Source organism: Grus americana, chromosome 16 (assembly GCF_028858705.1).
Source record: "Grus americana isolate bGruAme1 chromosome 16, bGruAme1.mat, whole genome shotgun sequence".
Taxonomy (NCBI): domain Eukaryota; kingdom Metazoa; phylum Chordata; class Aves; order Gruiformes; family Gruidae; genus Grus; species Grus americana.
The window spans coordinates 9378353-9394844 of NC_072867.1; the positions used below are offsets into that span (position 1 = coordinate 9378353).

General features: G+C 45.7%; 1 protein-coding gene across 23 annotated transcripts in view; it reads right to left on the reverse strand.

Moving 5' to 3' along the window:
* Window positions 1–16492, reverse strand: part of FBRSL1 (fibrosin like 1) — a 549252-nt gene that overhangs the window by 50359 nt on the left and 482401 nt on the right. For all 23 annotated transcript variants that reach the window (XM_054844224.1, XM_054844220.1, XM_054844217.1 and 20 more), the window contains one exon: window positions 7721–7766. In XM_054844224.1, the coding sequence (XP_054700199.1) occupies window positions 7721–7766 (46 nt within the window). The remainder of the gene's footprint in view (window positions 1–7720; window positions 7767–16492) is intronic.

Sequence of the window (16492 nt, forward strand, 5' to 3'; positions counted from 1 at the left end):
TAATGGGCTATTACACAGCACAGGATAGCTGCCCATCGGTAACCTGTCAAACCGCTTCGCAGAAACAGAAACACAGAGCACCGGGTGGAGAGCGGCACGGAAAGGAGAGTTTGAAAAAATTGCACAAGCCTAGGCCGTGCACAGTGCGGCGCAGACCTCCGGCACGGGGTTGAGAGGGGCTGAAGAGAAGGAGGACTCTCCTTAGTGAGGAGCAACCCTGATCTAAATGGGGACGTGGTAGCCACGGCACGCTCAAACCCGTACTAGAGGTCCAGACACCTCGCCCCGCGCTCCAGCGCTAGTCAGTATGATGAGGGAATCAGGTTTCTACCCAGCATTTAATTTTCTAAGAAACTGAAGCTTTACAGAATCTGACATGAATAAAACATGTCTCTGTGGTATTTTAAAAGCAGAATTGAGAAGACCCGATAGCTTTGTGCGGGTTGCAACTGCTGCTCTTAACATCACCGCCCTACAGCATCCTTCTGGTGCTGAGGTACAACCTGCACCAGCATCCTGCAACCAGGGACAGCAGCTGGAAACAGCACTAAGACGTACCGCTTGGCTTTCGCTACTCCAGTGAACAGATAAGCGTGCTATAAACAAGGAGTGAAAAGATGGCATCTTTCAACTATCCTTTAAAAGCCTGGGCAACGTATACTACACGCATTTGGAAGGAATTCTTTTTTGCCTTTTTTTTCTGATTTACAGCTGGATAGTAGTTTTATCTACTCTAACGTGAACTGAAAAAAGCTAGAATGTGCCTGCTCGATCAATATGAGTTTGTGCTGGCGCATTCAGGATCTATATTATTTTGCTTTTATAGTTTATTTTAAATAAAAAGTATAATTAAAGAAAATAAACCACCCACTTCATAACATTTATACAACGAAGACTTTATTTATTTTATTTACATTTTGGCGGGCAAGGCACAGCATGCAGTTAGCTTTCCGTGATACTTAACAAAGCCGCATTTGAAATTTAAAATCTTTAAGGAAATGAACAAATTCTGCAGAGGAAGGGCAGTTGAGCAAAGAGACTTCTTACATTACCCTAGGTAATTGTGCATATATATGTTTCTGCGTGCCTGCCTCTACTCCAAAAACATATCCATGACTTGGATGCTTTAAATCAAAAAGCAATTTCAGTCTGTAATACTCAAATAAATAATTAAACATGTTTTATCTCCTACAGTATTGCTTCTATTCATTCTAATCCCACTGACAGGAATGCAGCAACATACCCCACATCCTTAAAATAACAAAACAAAACACAAGACACCAACCAGAAGGCCTGGAAATGTTTATAATTCAACTTTTCAACCCTCTTGGCTGCAGCCTGAAGCTACAAAGAAAGCTCTATGCTGGCTCACTTGAGGGAGAGAAACTGGGAGATGGCTGTGCAAACCACACGGCGAATGGTGCAAGCAAAGCCTGCCCGCTTGCACGAGGCAGCTCTAACTTTGGGAGGCATACAACACTCAATTTGTGTTGAAGTTAATAAATTATCCACTTTTGCAGGCTAACTGAGTTTTATGAAGTTAACCGGACAGTGTGGTTAAGGTGAATGGTCTCTCCTGCCCGTCCGTCATATTTTCACAGACAGCTGCTACGGATGTGGATGGCTATATCCTGAACTACTAATAAACACATATGGCAGAGCTAACAGGGGAGACAGAGACTACATTCCCATTCCCAGAGAGAAGGCTGAAAGCTTTCCAGAGCCTGCAAAATCAGAAAACTGCAAGTCACTGGCTGTGACTTGGGTGATTATCTCGGTTACCCACATTGTTTGAAAATCAAAGTCCTCCTCCTTCCCAGGCCACTGTATAATTATATATATGCATATGCAAGAAAGCTAATGTACTCATTCAGGCAGTGACAAAATTAGATAGAACTTTTCAAAAAGAGGATACTGGGATGGGCTCACACGCTGGATTTAACAGTAGTAGTTCAGAGTATCCAGTATTGCCAACCCCCCCAAGCATTTACAAATCACTAACTGTCTTTAAAATGAGGTTAAACCCAAAGTATTTGGACTTCTTTTTGACTGCCTAGTGGCTTTAAAGCACAGAAGAATCAGAGTTTCAGGCTTTTCTCTGTGGCCAGGAAAACTAAAGTCTTGCTTAAAAAATGAAATTAAAGTTTAGTTTCTCGTACAATCCTCTGAGGGCCTGGGTTTCATGAAAAACACATAATATTGTAAGGTTGTGATAAAATCACAAGAGATGCAGCTGCAGAGCATCCTGAGCACTGTATAAATTATAGCAATGTGGTTGCTATCTAAATAAATGCACTACTTATTTTATTTATTATTACAGATGCTGCTGTGGAAGTTTTTGCATGCCTGTAATTATGGTGGACTCTTGTCCAAAGATTCAGCTGTAAATTATCATCCCCCTCAAGTTCACTGACTGTGCAGGTAATCACACACAAGACGGTGACCTCATCAAAATGTAACCAGAACCTGGGGATAAAACTGAGATCAAGAGACAGGATGCATCTCTGCTTTCCTGCATCTCAGACCCCACTGTGGATCCCATGCAGGAAACTGGGAAAATTTATGATATCTCTCCTGACCTCCATTCATGCAAAACACGGCTAATTGCCTGACCGGGTGCCGTGAGACTTGTTTGCTCCGTGTCTATGCAGACCTTCTTGCGATGGAGAGCTCTACATCCTGGCCCAGCAAGGCAGAAGCCCTGAAGGAGAGGTGGACTTGATTACAGGAGATGCTGTCCCAGCCCAGACAGAGAGTCTCTGACCCTGACAACCGGAGAGAGAGGGCCAGGGGGCCGGGACCAGAGGCAGAGCAGAGCATGCAAGCAGCACGGCGAGCACAGGAGACACTGGGCTCTCGATTCCCCTGTCAGCACTGAGCAGCCATTAAGCCGTGCTGCTGCAAACCTGTGCCAAGCACGGTGTTTTGAGCTCAGCTGCATTCAGGTTGTTTTCTGCTTCGCTGGGCACTCACAGGTTCCTCCTGGAGAGGCGACTTGCTGCCCTCCTGTCCTGCCCCTGCCCTGCTGCCCCTCCTTTCCCCTCTCACCCCATCTCACAGGAATAACCATCAGTTTTTAACAGCATGTCCTACGCTGGAGGTTTTGTAGTTCCAGCTTTTAAAATGATTTAGTGTGACAGTTTAGTGCTGAATTAAAAAAAAAAAAAAGGAAAAAAAAAGAAAAAAAAAAGAAAAAAAAAAAGAAAAAAAAAAGGAAGAGAAGCAGCAGAGAGAAAAAGGAGAGACAGTCCCCTTAAGGCAACAACATTACGGAGCAGTGATCTCAGAGGAACAAGGGTTCTTCTCTGGTTCAGATGTGCTTGTCAGGGCTCAGTGTCGTCTCTGAACAAGAAATCTCTCTTGCTGGCCCAAGGCACAGTTTTGTGGTCAAGAGGACAGAAAATAAAGGGAGGGAACTTCAAAGAACCATAAGCTGCATTAGCCCACTGGGGCGGGTGGCTGCGGCGCATCCCGTGGCTGACAATTACGACCTGCACACTGAGAAAGCTTGCCTCCCTCTTGTCAGAGGGATAAGACACAGGCTGTGAGCTTTAGAGCTTTGAGGATGTGTACAGTTCATGATGAAAGATAGCACTTCAAAGCCCTCTGCCTAGAAACCCAGGGAGAAGCGAGAGCAGAGGGTAAGCAATCTTTTTTTCCTGGGGGGGTGCATATGCGGGGGAAGGATAAGACTTATTTTCACTGTCATTTATTATTGCCATGAAAATGAAGCCTTGCACTGTTTATGGAATCTCTCATTAAAAGGATCTCTTGATAAATCGCTTGATAAACATTCATTAATTAAGTCTCTCAGCGCACTTGGCTGACAAGCATCAGTCTTCATTTTGCAGGAGGGGGAAATTGAGGCATGGAGCTCAGTAAGCGTTCAGCCAGCCCGAGGCAGAGCTGGGTCCTGGCCAGCAGCTCTGTGCCACCAGACAGCTGGATCACACTGCTCCCTCCATGTCCAGCTTGATTTTGATCCCAAGATAGGACCAATGTACTCAGCTCCAACTATCTTCAAAGCCCTTGTGTCCCCTGCCCCCCACCGCTGCTGCCCAGTGTGCCTCGGGGCTGCAGGGCAGATGGGGCTGTGCAGGTCTGGCTCCTCCGTAGGCATCTTGGCTGATGCCCGAGAGGGCTCCCAGACACCTCTTTCATCTCACACCTCCACACTCACAGCCTGCCTGGGGTTATGAACAGGGACACCTGAGCTGCTGCCCAGCCTCCCCTTACTCTGCAATGGAGATTTTCCTTGTCAGGGCCCTTGGTCGATGCTAAAGCCATTTGGGAAACACCTACTGTAAGACATCTTTTTCACCCTAACCCCACCAGTGGCTCTGGGTTCAAAGCCTGGGGACTCAGCAGGTCTGCTGGGCTGCAGCTATAAGGCAGAAGGTGGCAGGCAAGGCACCGCCTCTCCCGCTTTCCCTGGCAGACAGCAGGGCTGGAGCAAGTCCAGTGAGACCCATCAGGGAAGCCCACTGCAGGAGGGAGCCAGCAGCAGGAACACAACACCCGAGTCCTTAAAATACAAACTATCCCATCCCACACGCACTTAAAAATATCATCACGGCAGGCAGGCAGAGGTCCTTCCAGGGATTCCTCTCACCTCCCCAGACCCACAACGCATCTGCTCGCCTATCAATCACCGTCACTCCCTCTGCCTCATCCACCCACTCGGGGATGGAGGGATGGATCCGGCTTTCGCCTACGCCTCCCCTGCCCTGCCTGCCACTTGCCCTTCAGAAAAAGCAAAAGACTGGCTGGGAGATTCCTGTGAGAAAGGAGCTGCATGAGAGAGCAAACAGACCTTTATTATTTGTTTATCGATTTATTCACCAGGAGGATGTAACACCCGGCTCTTGGCAGCAAATGCCCTTGTAACTCTGTGCTGCAGCGACAAGTTGGCTAAACAAACGCTTTTCTGCGTCAGAAAACAAAGACCTGTCAGCACAGCAGATCAGGGATTCTCTGCTTTTATTTTTAATTATTATTTCCTTACACAGAGGATTTAATCTCCTCTTCTCCTGGAAGCTCCAAGTGCCCCATTCAGCCTATTTCGCAGCTGTGACTACCGAGGTCACCCTGGGTCAGGACACCTCTCTCCGCTGCACAATAGCGACCGGTCCCCGAAGTGGACATCTACGCTGTGCATCTGTTGTTGCAGATGAACTGGTGTCAAAAGGAGGAGCACCGCCACCGCCGCGGCCCCGGCAGGGAGGGGGCAAAGACAAACGTTACCCAGAGAGCCCCAGACAAAAGACGCTGCTCCTCAGGCCTTTTGTGGAGCTGTGAAATATGGTCAAAGGTTACGTTTTACAGCTGTTCCAGCCTCAAATAAGTGAAACTCGTCTATCTTAATACTTAATTGCATTGCTAAGCTGTTGATCAACTAGGACGGCATAAAACAAATACGCTGGGCCAAACGCATCCCCAGGGAAAGTTTGTGGGAACAGGGGGAGTTGCACCAGACAATGAATCCACTTTATTGTGTTTTAAAAGCCTGGCTACCTTCAATAAAAGCTGTAGCATGGACGCTACAGATTTGCCAGTTAATATCTCTCCAAAAAGGCCACAAGTGTTTACAAAAGAAGGGCATAGTGCAAATGCCCACGGGAGAGGATGAGCACGTGCCGCGCCGTGCATGTGCCCATCGGGAAACTGCGTTGAGCTAATCCCTCCCCGCGCAGCCACCACGGCTCCAGCCCTGGAGAACACGGGCCTTAAATCAACGCTCTTGTCTCACAAAAGGAATTTAAGCCCAACGCTTTGAAAGTCACTTTCTCCCAGCCATATGGCATCACCGAGCCCGGTCGCGTCGCAGCGGCGTTGATTTGCATGCGCAAGAGACAAATCTGGCTCTTGCGTTGTGGGAGCAGTAACAGGGCGAGGGGTAGAATTTAGCGCTGTTTGGGTTTCTGCACAAAATCTCGCTGAAACAAGTTTCTCTCATCTCTCAACACAAGTGCCAAACGCTGAGGTAGCCCCCAGCAGAGCTTGCAGTGATCACAGCCCGTGCTGATGAGCAAAGCTCCACCGGTACAGGGCCAGGGTAAAAGAGAAGTCTGAGACAAAAATCATGGTCTGAACCCCAATCTTCCCAAAGCTGGCAAAGCCTACACCCACAGTACACCAAACAGGAACAGTTACGGGGATATAAACAGCCCTGAACACAGACTTCAAGACAGCAAATTCACAGCCATTCACACATTTGACTTCCTGATAGGGAGGTATTTTGAAAACTCATGTTGCTGAGCTGCTCTGTGATATGAAGGGGTGGGGGGAACTCAGGCTTCCGCATGAGGAGGAGCCAACAAAGCTGCTAACGCTTCAGCAGAAGCTCTCCAGCAGATCTCTATGCCGTGCATTTATGCAGGATGGCAAGACTTTTGTTTTGCTGAGGCAGTGCCGTATGGGCAATCTGGTTTACCTTATCAGCGAGCCAAGGCTGAGAGAAGAGAAATGTTCTTCCCCACCATTTGTTTAAACTTCCCTCCTTCCCCCAGATAAAGCTGCATACTTTTGTAAAAATATCTGCAAATGTAATAACATAATGGGCTTGTCATCGGTTTCCACATTTGGAACTGAAAATCTGCAAAGCTTGGAAAGAAAGAGAATTCCTAATACTTACCACTGCTAAAGAGCCCAAGCTATAAACCGGGCCTGGATCCAGGTGATGGAGCACACAACCACCAAAACGCCTTTCCAGGGCCAGCACCTACTCCTATACAACTGCACATTATTCCTTTCTTGGCCCTCTTGAAATAATGCAAGAAGGTTATTTCATCACTTCTTATTAATGGGTCTCATCTCCCCTGTTCAGGGTATTTGCATGTCCCTAGTATTCATCATTGCTCTGAACTGATCTTACTCTGCAGCTCAGTGCCGGGAACGCTGCAGAACAGCCGCACAATTCCATTTGGAGCCACACCGCCAACCTCCTTGCATGATGAAGTGCAACCATTCCGAGCGTAATGCCTTCCACCGCGTACCACGCTTTGCCCTCCGAGGCTGACTCTTCAATATTTTTACTCAGTATCCATCTCAGTGAGATTATCCCTGGGATGACACCAAACTAGAGTAGCCCTGCTTTACGGCTCTACTGAGCCCCCAAAGGAGGGCTTGGTGTATTTAGAGATATGTCACTGTACCTCCCAACGGGAATCTGAACTGGCGCAGTCTCTTAGCAACACCCAGCACGTATCACAGGTAACTCTCAATTAATAGTAATAGTGGGAGCTGCGAGCCGAAACCCTACAACGCGCTGAGCACCTTCCACCTCGCTTTGGAGAGCCGAGACGTACGACACGAACGCTCTGTGCGTGCTAGCAGGGGAGGGGTGTGCAAGCCCTTGTAAGGATAACACAGATAACGCCAAAATATTGATTTGTTTAAAAGAAATGAGGATTTGATTGTATTAGAGGGAAAAGCATATCCCCTACAGTAAAGGCTGATTTCTCCTTTGTCAGTAATCCTTCTCCCTAAGACATTTGTTACAGATCTGACTGGTAGGGAAGAAGTCCCACCCCACACTGAGACAAGGCAGCTCTAAATTTTAACTTAATCATCACAAGCTTGTGAAGTCTATCTTTATGACAATGTGTGTCGCAAAATTAAAGGCGCCGGCAAAACTGATGTCCTGATATTCGCACGATACGAATTCACAACTCAAATCTCTTGCTCCAAGATAAGGAAAGCATTTCTCCAGATCACTTACCTTTATTTGCTGCAGGGGAGAACAGCTTTTCAGAGCCTACAGAAGCCTGAAAAAGAAAGAGAAAAAGAGGGTGAGTAATAGTAAAGGAGAATTTAGGAAAGCTTGCTCACAAAAACACAGCTCATATAACAAGTCGGTTATCTGTAGACCTGCAATTACACATTGCACCTGGAGGGTGCAATGTTGTGCCATTAAAGAATAAGCATGCATCCTAAGAAGATGAAAGCAAAGCATATACAAGTACTGTCCTGATCTCACCCAACTATATCCTCCTGTCTCATTTATTTAGGCAGCCATGCAATGCACAGCTATTTTATCCACGATTCCTCATATAAAAAACAAAACCAGTGAAACTGCTATCAAGCTGAAGAAAAAAAAAACACAAAACATTTCAAAGCCTCTCTCATTGAAAATAAGCTCATTTCTTGCTGAACATGCAAAATGTAATTTGTGTATTGAAAACACAAGTTGCAACTGAACACATCCGTATGAAAGAGGGTGTTATTTAATATTATGCCAAATGATAGGTACATGCTGCTATGCACTTAGTTGAGTATGAAACAAAATTACTTCCTCTTGGAAGAAGCCTGTCTCCTTGCAAACTGGGTTGAACTATGCTATTTGAACTCCACGGCAGTGTATTTGTGCTCCTCACAGCTCTGGGAAATAGTTAAAGAAATCCAATTAACCTAAACCTTGTAAACAGCTTCATGATAATCAGGGTCACTGGGTTACAGACAAGATGATAATGATAGGCAGGGAAAAAAGTCCATTCATCGTAAATAAAGCTTTTATGAGTTAATTTGATTGCTTCCTTCCCTCCCCCCACTGATATCAAACAGTCAACCTATTTCAGCATAAGCTTTTCCTCCTCGCTATCTGATAAAATAGCAAGTAGCCTCTACAGAATCAACGCTGGTCTGGGAGCAGGGAGCACGATCAGCATTACTACCATCTCCAAGATAGCTGAAAATATCATCAACATTTGGCACTGACTGCTGCATGAATAAAATGGGGTGAAGTACAAAGCTGAACAGCAAAAGATACTGGAAGTGGGAAAAAAACTTTCTCCCCTGGCTCTGCTTTAAAAACAATGAATTAATTCAACACATGGCTGAACTAAGTTGATTTTCTTTTTGATTTTATTGATTTTATTCTAAGGTGCCTTGGGAGATTTGCATGATAAAGAACACTATGAATTGTATTACATTGTTATATATTTTAAATGCCAACTCAGAAGGAAAAAAACAAATAGTAAAATGCAAGAAGATCTGCATGAGATATAGTAAGAAGCAAAAAAGAGTGATCTTTTAATGTTATTTCTAAGGAAAGTGGCACGGCAAGCACTGAATGTCTTACTTAATGCAAATGCATAAAAAAGAGAGGGAAAACAACATGAAAAATAGGTTGAGGCTGAGACACATAGGAAAGAAATTCTGAATCATGTCCACGACAAAGCTGCACGTGTAGCTGTGGCATGTATGATCGTTACACAGCTCAGCAAAAGGATCCTAAAATCTTAGGGAAAATCAGTTACCTGCACGATCCCTTCACTGCATGGATTAAAGAGAGGAAGAACCAGGATTAAACAAGGTTTTGCCTAGGCTGGTTTGCAAAGAAAGTGTAACAGTGTCACACAGCAGCAACAACAGTGGTGCATAAAACGTTTGACAGCCAACTCTGAATTTACAACCCATTGTTAAGAGATTTTTCACTTATAATCAACACAAAGTCACCACGGATGCAGAACACATCTGCAGGCTCTGGGAACTCACCCATACTAACAGCTTACACAAAGCCAGGACCTAGCCTCAAAGCACTCCACAAGCACTAGGACACGTGGCAGGTGGATAAATAAGATTCCCCCATTTTATAGGCAATGAAACTTCGGCGTGGCTGGCACTAAAGCCCAAGCAGTAAATCGGCAGCTGAGCCACAAACGCGAAGTGCCGGTTTCTGACTCCGGGGTGCAGGGTGTGCAGCCCACGAGAGGAGCCCGTTGGCCGGCAGCCTGCTCGGGAGAGCTGCCCGTCCCCGGGGTGCCGTCTGGAGCGAGCCGCCGGCTACAGGACCCGCTCCGGCAGCGGCAGCCACCCCAGCTGGGAGAGGCTTTATGCTTTGCCTGGTCTGGAAAGTTGGGTGACGCCGCTTTATGGCAACCACCAGCTCACTCCCTTCTGCGTAATTCAGTACCGAGGGTTTAATATAGACCGGCACTGTTTAATCATGAGCTAAAGATCTCAGAGGTACAGGTCCAGACCATATAAAAACAATGTTTAAGGAAGTCAAGCAAGAAAATACACTTTTAAGAGGAAGACAGACGGAACACTGCTCAGTCGCCTGATATCAGTATGTGGCACCACCTTCGACAATCAGAGTCAACATTTACAGAGCAGCGTTTTCAACACCACAGCCACAGTTTACAGACACAAACCTTCACACCTAGGATTTACAGTAACTTTTGCTCTCACTTCTGGTGATTTCTAGCTCCAGATCTGAGCAGTTTTTGGCATGAGCACCATTCTGAAACAGTGAATGCCTGTGCTATAGGATATTCTGCAAACTGCTGTAAAGGCAGGAGGGAGGCTGGGGGAGGAAGAGCCTGAATACATCATTCAATTCCATCAGTCACCCTTTAAAGGAAACATACAATAAAACCTATGTGTCTGAGGGAGCCCGCTAATGAGTGAAAAAATCCAGCAAACCAATGCATCTGCTAAAACAAGTCCCCTCCCAAATTTTCTGCTGTTTCAAGCAAATCATTTGCATATGTTTAAGAAGGGATTAAAAAAAAAAAAAAGTGGAATTCTTCCCCTGTGAGCAAAACCAGGCATTTAGAGTCCTTTATGTGGGTGGGTTCAAACCATCCCAGGAAATCACACTTTCTTGATTACAAAATGAAACTAGAAGTTTCCTTTTTTTCCCCCCTTTCACTGCCTCCTGCCTGTCTCCACCTAAAGCACCACCTCAGGGACGAGGGCAGCTGGAGCAGCTCCCTGCACTCCTCGAGTCTTTCACCGCCCCCCCAATTCCTTTTTGTTGCTGCAAAACAGCAGAGACATCCCCGGCCTGAAGCTCACCGACAAAAGACACCTCTAGCCTTCCCTGTACATTTGCTGCTCGTCTCGCTCCTCCACGGAGCACCACCGCAGAGCCCAGGACAGGCACATTTTCCTAAAAGCTGCTGCTTGCAACGTCCCACCCTCACCCCCAGTAACGACCTTTGCATTTTAAGCATATCTAACATCTGTCCCAAATGAGAAGCACGCACAAATGATTTCAGAGAGCAGCACGGCTGCTGAGCTAGCCTCGCATTACTGAAACTTCTCAGGCCCAGCACCCTGTCGGCAATACGCTAAGCCTTGCAGGTCCCCCTTTGTGGTTTATTCAACAAAGTTAGCAATTCTCTGCCCCATTTTGATTTTCTTTATTTTCTACATCTGATCTAAAGGGGAAAATGTCTCCACCCAGTTCTGTGACAGTTTGAAACCAGGCTGAATACACTGCAGAGAAAAACAACATTTCTACCCTTTTCTGCTTTGTGAAGAGCAAGCAGAGGAGTGGTGCTCCGGTCCCTCACCCTTCCTCCCCTTGAACCTAGCACGTATAAACACTGATTCAATTTTCAGCACTAAAAGCTTAGCAAAGGCAGCTTTTTCTTCAAAATGTACGGTGGTAGCCAGAAAGGATGTAGCACACCCTCTCCTCTGAAGGTGAACATAATGAAGTCCGTGCCTCATTCATCCTGGTTCCCACTAATCCAAGGCAGCTGAAAAGGTGCAAGAGCTCTTACAGATTAATAATTTAATGATTATATGTAACAGAACAACATCATCTGACAGAGACAGCATTATAAACCACGTCAGGCCTCAGTAATTAACTTTTTTTTTTTCTCTTTCTCTGTAGCCTATAAAATGGCTAACAGGGAATAAACCCTTTCCTTATCACCAACAACAGAAGCTCTGCGGATCTTCACGCAGTCTCCTGGAGCACCGAACACCAGATCCAAGCCTGATACTTCAGGTGCCTGATCACAAGACACTGGGAAGTTGCTAATAAGGCTCCAGTTCTGGTGCACAAGGAGCAAGAGCACGTGGTGGTAAGGACCTGGTACGTGTATTTTGTACGGGGCAAAAGCCAAGGATTCCCTCCAAACTTGAGTCCAGTACAGTAGGCAGAAGGAAAAGGAGGCAGTAAAATACGGTTTACGTTTTATTTCTGGACAGCTGCCTATCTTCTAGACAGCCAAGAGCCTGTCTCAAGAGAGACTGTTTTCACACTGTTACTGAACTTAGCAAGCACTAAAAAGCTCTCAAGAAAACCCTTCTCCAGGAGATCTTCTAACTAGAAGCATTGGTTATGCTTAGAGAAGCTTTCAGCATAAAGCATGAACACTACCTGAAAATTTTGGATCAATTTTCATTCTTCCCTTTGATCTGTTTCCCCTGCTTTTACCTACCACTCTGATGCCACTTGATCGCTTGTCTAGCAGAGAATTTCAGCACGTCAGTATTATTTTACTAGTTTCCAGTTGATTCTGTAAGTCATTCATACCAGAGCCCTTCATTCAGTAATATGAGAACAATAACTAAAACAGGAAGGTATTGTTTGGGTTGTGATTCTTCTATAGGAAATGGAAATTAATACATCTGGAAAGGTGCAAGAGGAGCCTAGGAATCACACACACACACAAGAAACAAACTAAAATTCCCCCTTAAGACCAAGAAAGTATTCAACACATTCCAGGATACAGAAGCAACCCACGGGTAACACTGCCTGCATTGTGAGGGGACGTTTCAAGGGAACCTACGGTTTTTTCAAAACCAGGATTATTTTTGGACGGAAATCACAGCTCGATTAAGAAGACAAAAGAAAAGTTAGACCTGCAAGTCAGTCATTTCATGCACCATCACAGGAAAAGAAGCTGGAGTAAGAAGGACATGAACTACCTTTCTGTGACACCTTCTAGGAAAACCCAGCATTGTGGTACACGGCTGGCTGGGACGGCGCACAAGCCAGCTGCGCAGGGGATTAAGCAGGAGGGAACAGGATACACACTGAACTGCTACAAATCCACACTGCATTTTGTGATTATCTCCCGACAGCAAAGACATTCACCTGTCCCCTTCCGTCCGAGCGCCTCACACAGAATTTATAGCTGGGGCTTTCAAGAGGGCTCAGCACTCAGCAGCTGCCCTTGGGGCACCAACCCAAGCGGAGCTACTGAGCATGGAGCATTTCCGAAAATTAAATTAAATTTAGATACTTGAATGGTGACCAGGTTGTTCTGAAAAATCTAATTCCAGCTGATGGTCAGGATCCCTTATGAAATTCTGGCTGTTCATGTACAATGCAAATAAGGACTAATAATAAATAATATTCCCTAAGCAAGAACGAATGCCAGACAGATCTCCAGCTTTCTAGGAATAATCCTAAAACGTGAGTTGTGCCGTTAGCTGCACCGTAACACATCACAGTGAAACATGCAGCACAAATACCCCAAACAGGCAACTCCTTAGTGAAATGGCAATGCCTTAAATGCCCCAGATGCTTGTAGTTCAATTTTGATTCAAGGCCATATCTAGGAGGTACTGATGGGTCTTCCATATCTTGCATGAAAGTTCACTCTACAGAAGGTCCACTAGAAACAAAAAGCGTCTTGGACTGTACTTTCCTACAGCAACATACTTGTTTAGATTCCCACCTCACATTCATTTAGCACATGCATATTCAGTACTGCCACAGTCCTGGAAAGGCCCTTTCACAAAGCACTCCTCTCTTCGTCACTTTTTCTTCCAAGAACGCTTATTTCTCTCAGCAGTTTATATAACCATGACTATTTTTTGCAACAGCCCCTTTGAGAAGCTAGCACAAGTCTGGGAACAGAGAATTAAATTAGGCCATAGAGATCCTAGAAGCAGAGATCACTGGTCCCAATTCACCGTTGAATTACACTGAATTTACGTGATGGCAAACAGAAAGCAAAGCAAAGTGGATGCTGACTGGAAGGCACCGAAGGAAATGCTGTATAGACAGTTTGATTCAGTTAGTGCAGGGCAAGGGGGAGCCAAGTCCATTGCTTCTCTGCAAGTTCAACGTTATGGTTTTGGTTTGGACCTTCTCTTTTGGCAACACAGCGATAAGCTTAAAATAACACCATTTTGAATCCAGAGCATGTTCCTCATCGTTTTACAACCATTTTGGGATAGATCAAACTAGTTTAGATTAAGCAGCAACTGTAATTCTTAAACATATGCTGCTGCGGTCTGTCAGCTTATTGCACAGATGTGCCTCTTACCGTGACGAAGGGTGACCTAATGCTCCGAAAGCAGCAGGATGCCTGACCTACAGCATGTCTGCTATCAGAGCCTCAGGGCACGGGCTTGCTAACTCCTCTTCGCTCTCTTCTCAAGCCATCCCTCCAGCCCCTGGAGAATGGCTATAGCCCAGAGTTTTCCCCTTCCTATTCCCTCCGTTAGCCATGCTTTATGATTCATCTTCCTCTGAGCAGTTGCTGTCTCCCAAAGGAAAAGATCAAACTCCCTCTCCTTCCCAGCTCAGCTCCAATAAATAAATAAATACATGCACTGAAAAAAAATTTAGTAAAGGAGGAGAAGGGAGGAAGCTGGGGAGTTCCTGGGCCTCACCAAGGCTGGTCATACAGCTGCAAAACGTCCCTCAGCTGTTTGCAGAGACACTGACCAGAAAAGAAAATTTCCAGCTGTCCTTCATTAAACCCAGCCAAAATACTTGATTAATGCTATTGTGCCTGCATGCCCTAATGTAAATGAAGGTGCACTTGGTCCATATCTCAGTATCCTCCTCCCTCAAACCTCAGCTCCCAAACTACCAAAACCTACCTTGATTTTACACTCCTGGCTATTTTCCATTCTGACCAGCACTGATTTCCCCATTACTACATGTTTGTATACTCCACGTCCTGGCTTATTCCCACCAAGCAAGGGCCTGCTTACGATTAGCAGGAAAAAAAAAGAAAAAGCAGACTGTGAAGTAGATGTTGCTCTCTTTCTCACATTGGGTTGTTTTTACTTCTGTGTTCATGAACAATACCATCGACTTAGCTTCTGGGTAGTCCGGCCCATGAATGGCATCCAGAGGATAGTCCTCTCCTGGTGTCCCTGCGTCCGGCTGCACCTCTCGCCGTAGCTCACAGGCAGCAATGTGTCCATGTTAAGGGCAACTGATAGATGCCCCAGCCAGCGATACACTTAGAAAAGGGCTTTGTGTGATCTGTTTTTAAACGTCTCAAACAACAGAGATCTCAGGCCTTTTCCTGAGAGCTGACCCCCTCCCGAACGGGCAGGCTTTTCAGCCTGGACTTCCACATTTCAAATTTTTCCAGTACCCAGACACTGACTTAGGCAATGCCAGACCTGATTGCCGATTCAGCTTTTGCTACAAACGCAGGGGAAAACCTGCCTACGAGTAGGAAAGGTTGGGAACGCTGTGTAACATACTACTATAGTAGTTTGTATTACTGTCATTACCGCTTGAAACTATCTAGCCAGACTATCTATTTGGCTGGGGTACGGGTTTTTATTTGCACTAAATCAAACAGAATGGCGAGTGCTCTTTGCAGAACTACCTAAAACTTCTTACAATTCAAAGGCTGCATTGTCGGAAGAGTGATGGGGGAGAGCAGGGACTGTACTGCCAATGACAGGTGGCAGACTGTTGTTTGGTACCTACCAAATTACTCTGCTGCTCCCAGGGCTGCTTTGGCATTTCATTATCCCAACTCTCTCCTGGAAGGATGCGGACATAAATTCACACCTCATGTCCTGGTTTCCGTCAAACTGAGTAAGAGTGCAAATGCTGGCACCAACTGGGAATGCCAAGCAGGGCTTGGCACGCTAGAACAAACTCTCAGCTGTGGTCTTTGCCAGCTACCTGCATTTATCATTGTAATGGCCTGCCAGACAGGACTTGGCAACCGATGGAGGGGGGCGGGAGGAGGAGGGCCAGGCTCTGCACTGCCAAGCAATTCATTCCTGTAGCTCCTGCCATCACTGTACCAGCAGGGCAACCTTCATTTTATTTTATCTTTTAACCAATTACGTGTCACCCAAATCCCACCTGCAGCCTTCTCCAACACAAATGGCTATAAATCACAGTTCAGAGACCAAGAGGGTTTTGCAAGACATTTGATTTCATAAAAAGGTCACTGTCTGTCTGAGAATTGCTGCAGTTCAAAAACGTACTGAATAACAACCTGCACTGGCAGACAGGGAAGGAACCGCTTCCATGGTCTGTTGCGTGTTGTCAGATAATATTAGAACAATTAGGGAGGCCAACAATGGCAGAATCATTAGGATTCAGCTGAACCAAAGAGCTGATGCAAATTCAGTGAAATTTCTGCTCCTTTCAATTTTTGAAGAAAACATTATCAATTCCATAAAAAAGGGAAAACCAGAAACATTTGACATAACCACCTTGAACAGGTAAGCAGAATACATGCCTGCCGTCACTGCAACCTGCTCCAGTCTGCCTGGGTATTTCAGAACTTTACACCATGCTTTGCTGTTTCTCAGACCACCACGCTACTCTGTGGTCTCAGACCACTCAGGATGGTCTGCTGTTTAGGGGAAATGCTATCCTGCCATTCTTAATCCATATGCTGGATATGTAGCGGACCCTGTATAGCACCTTATGTGAACCATATCACAGCAAACATTTGGGGACACTTAAAAATCACTTGACACTGACGCTGTTCTAGAGGCCCTTTGTGTCCATCCCTTTTTTGCAGATGAC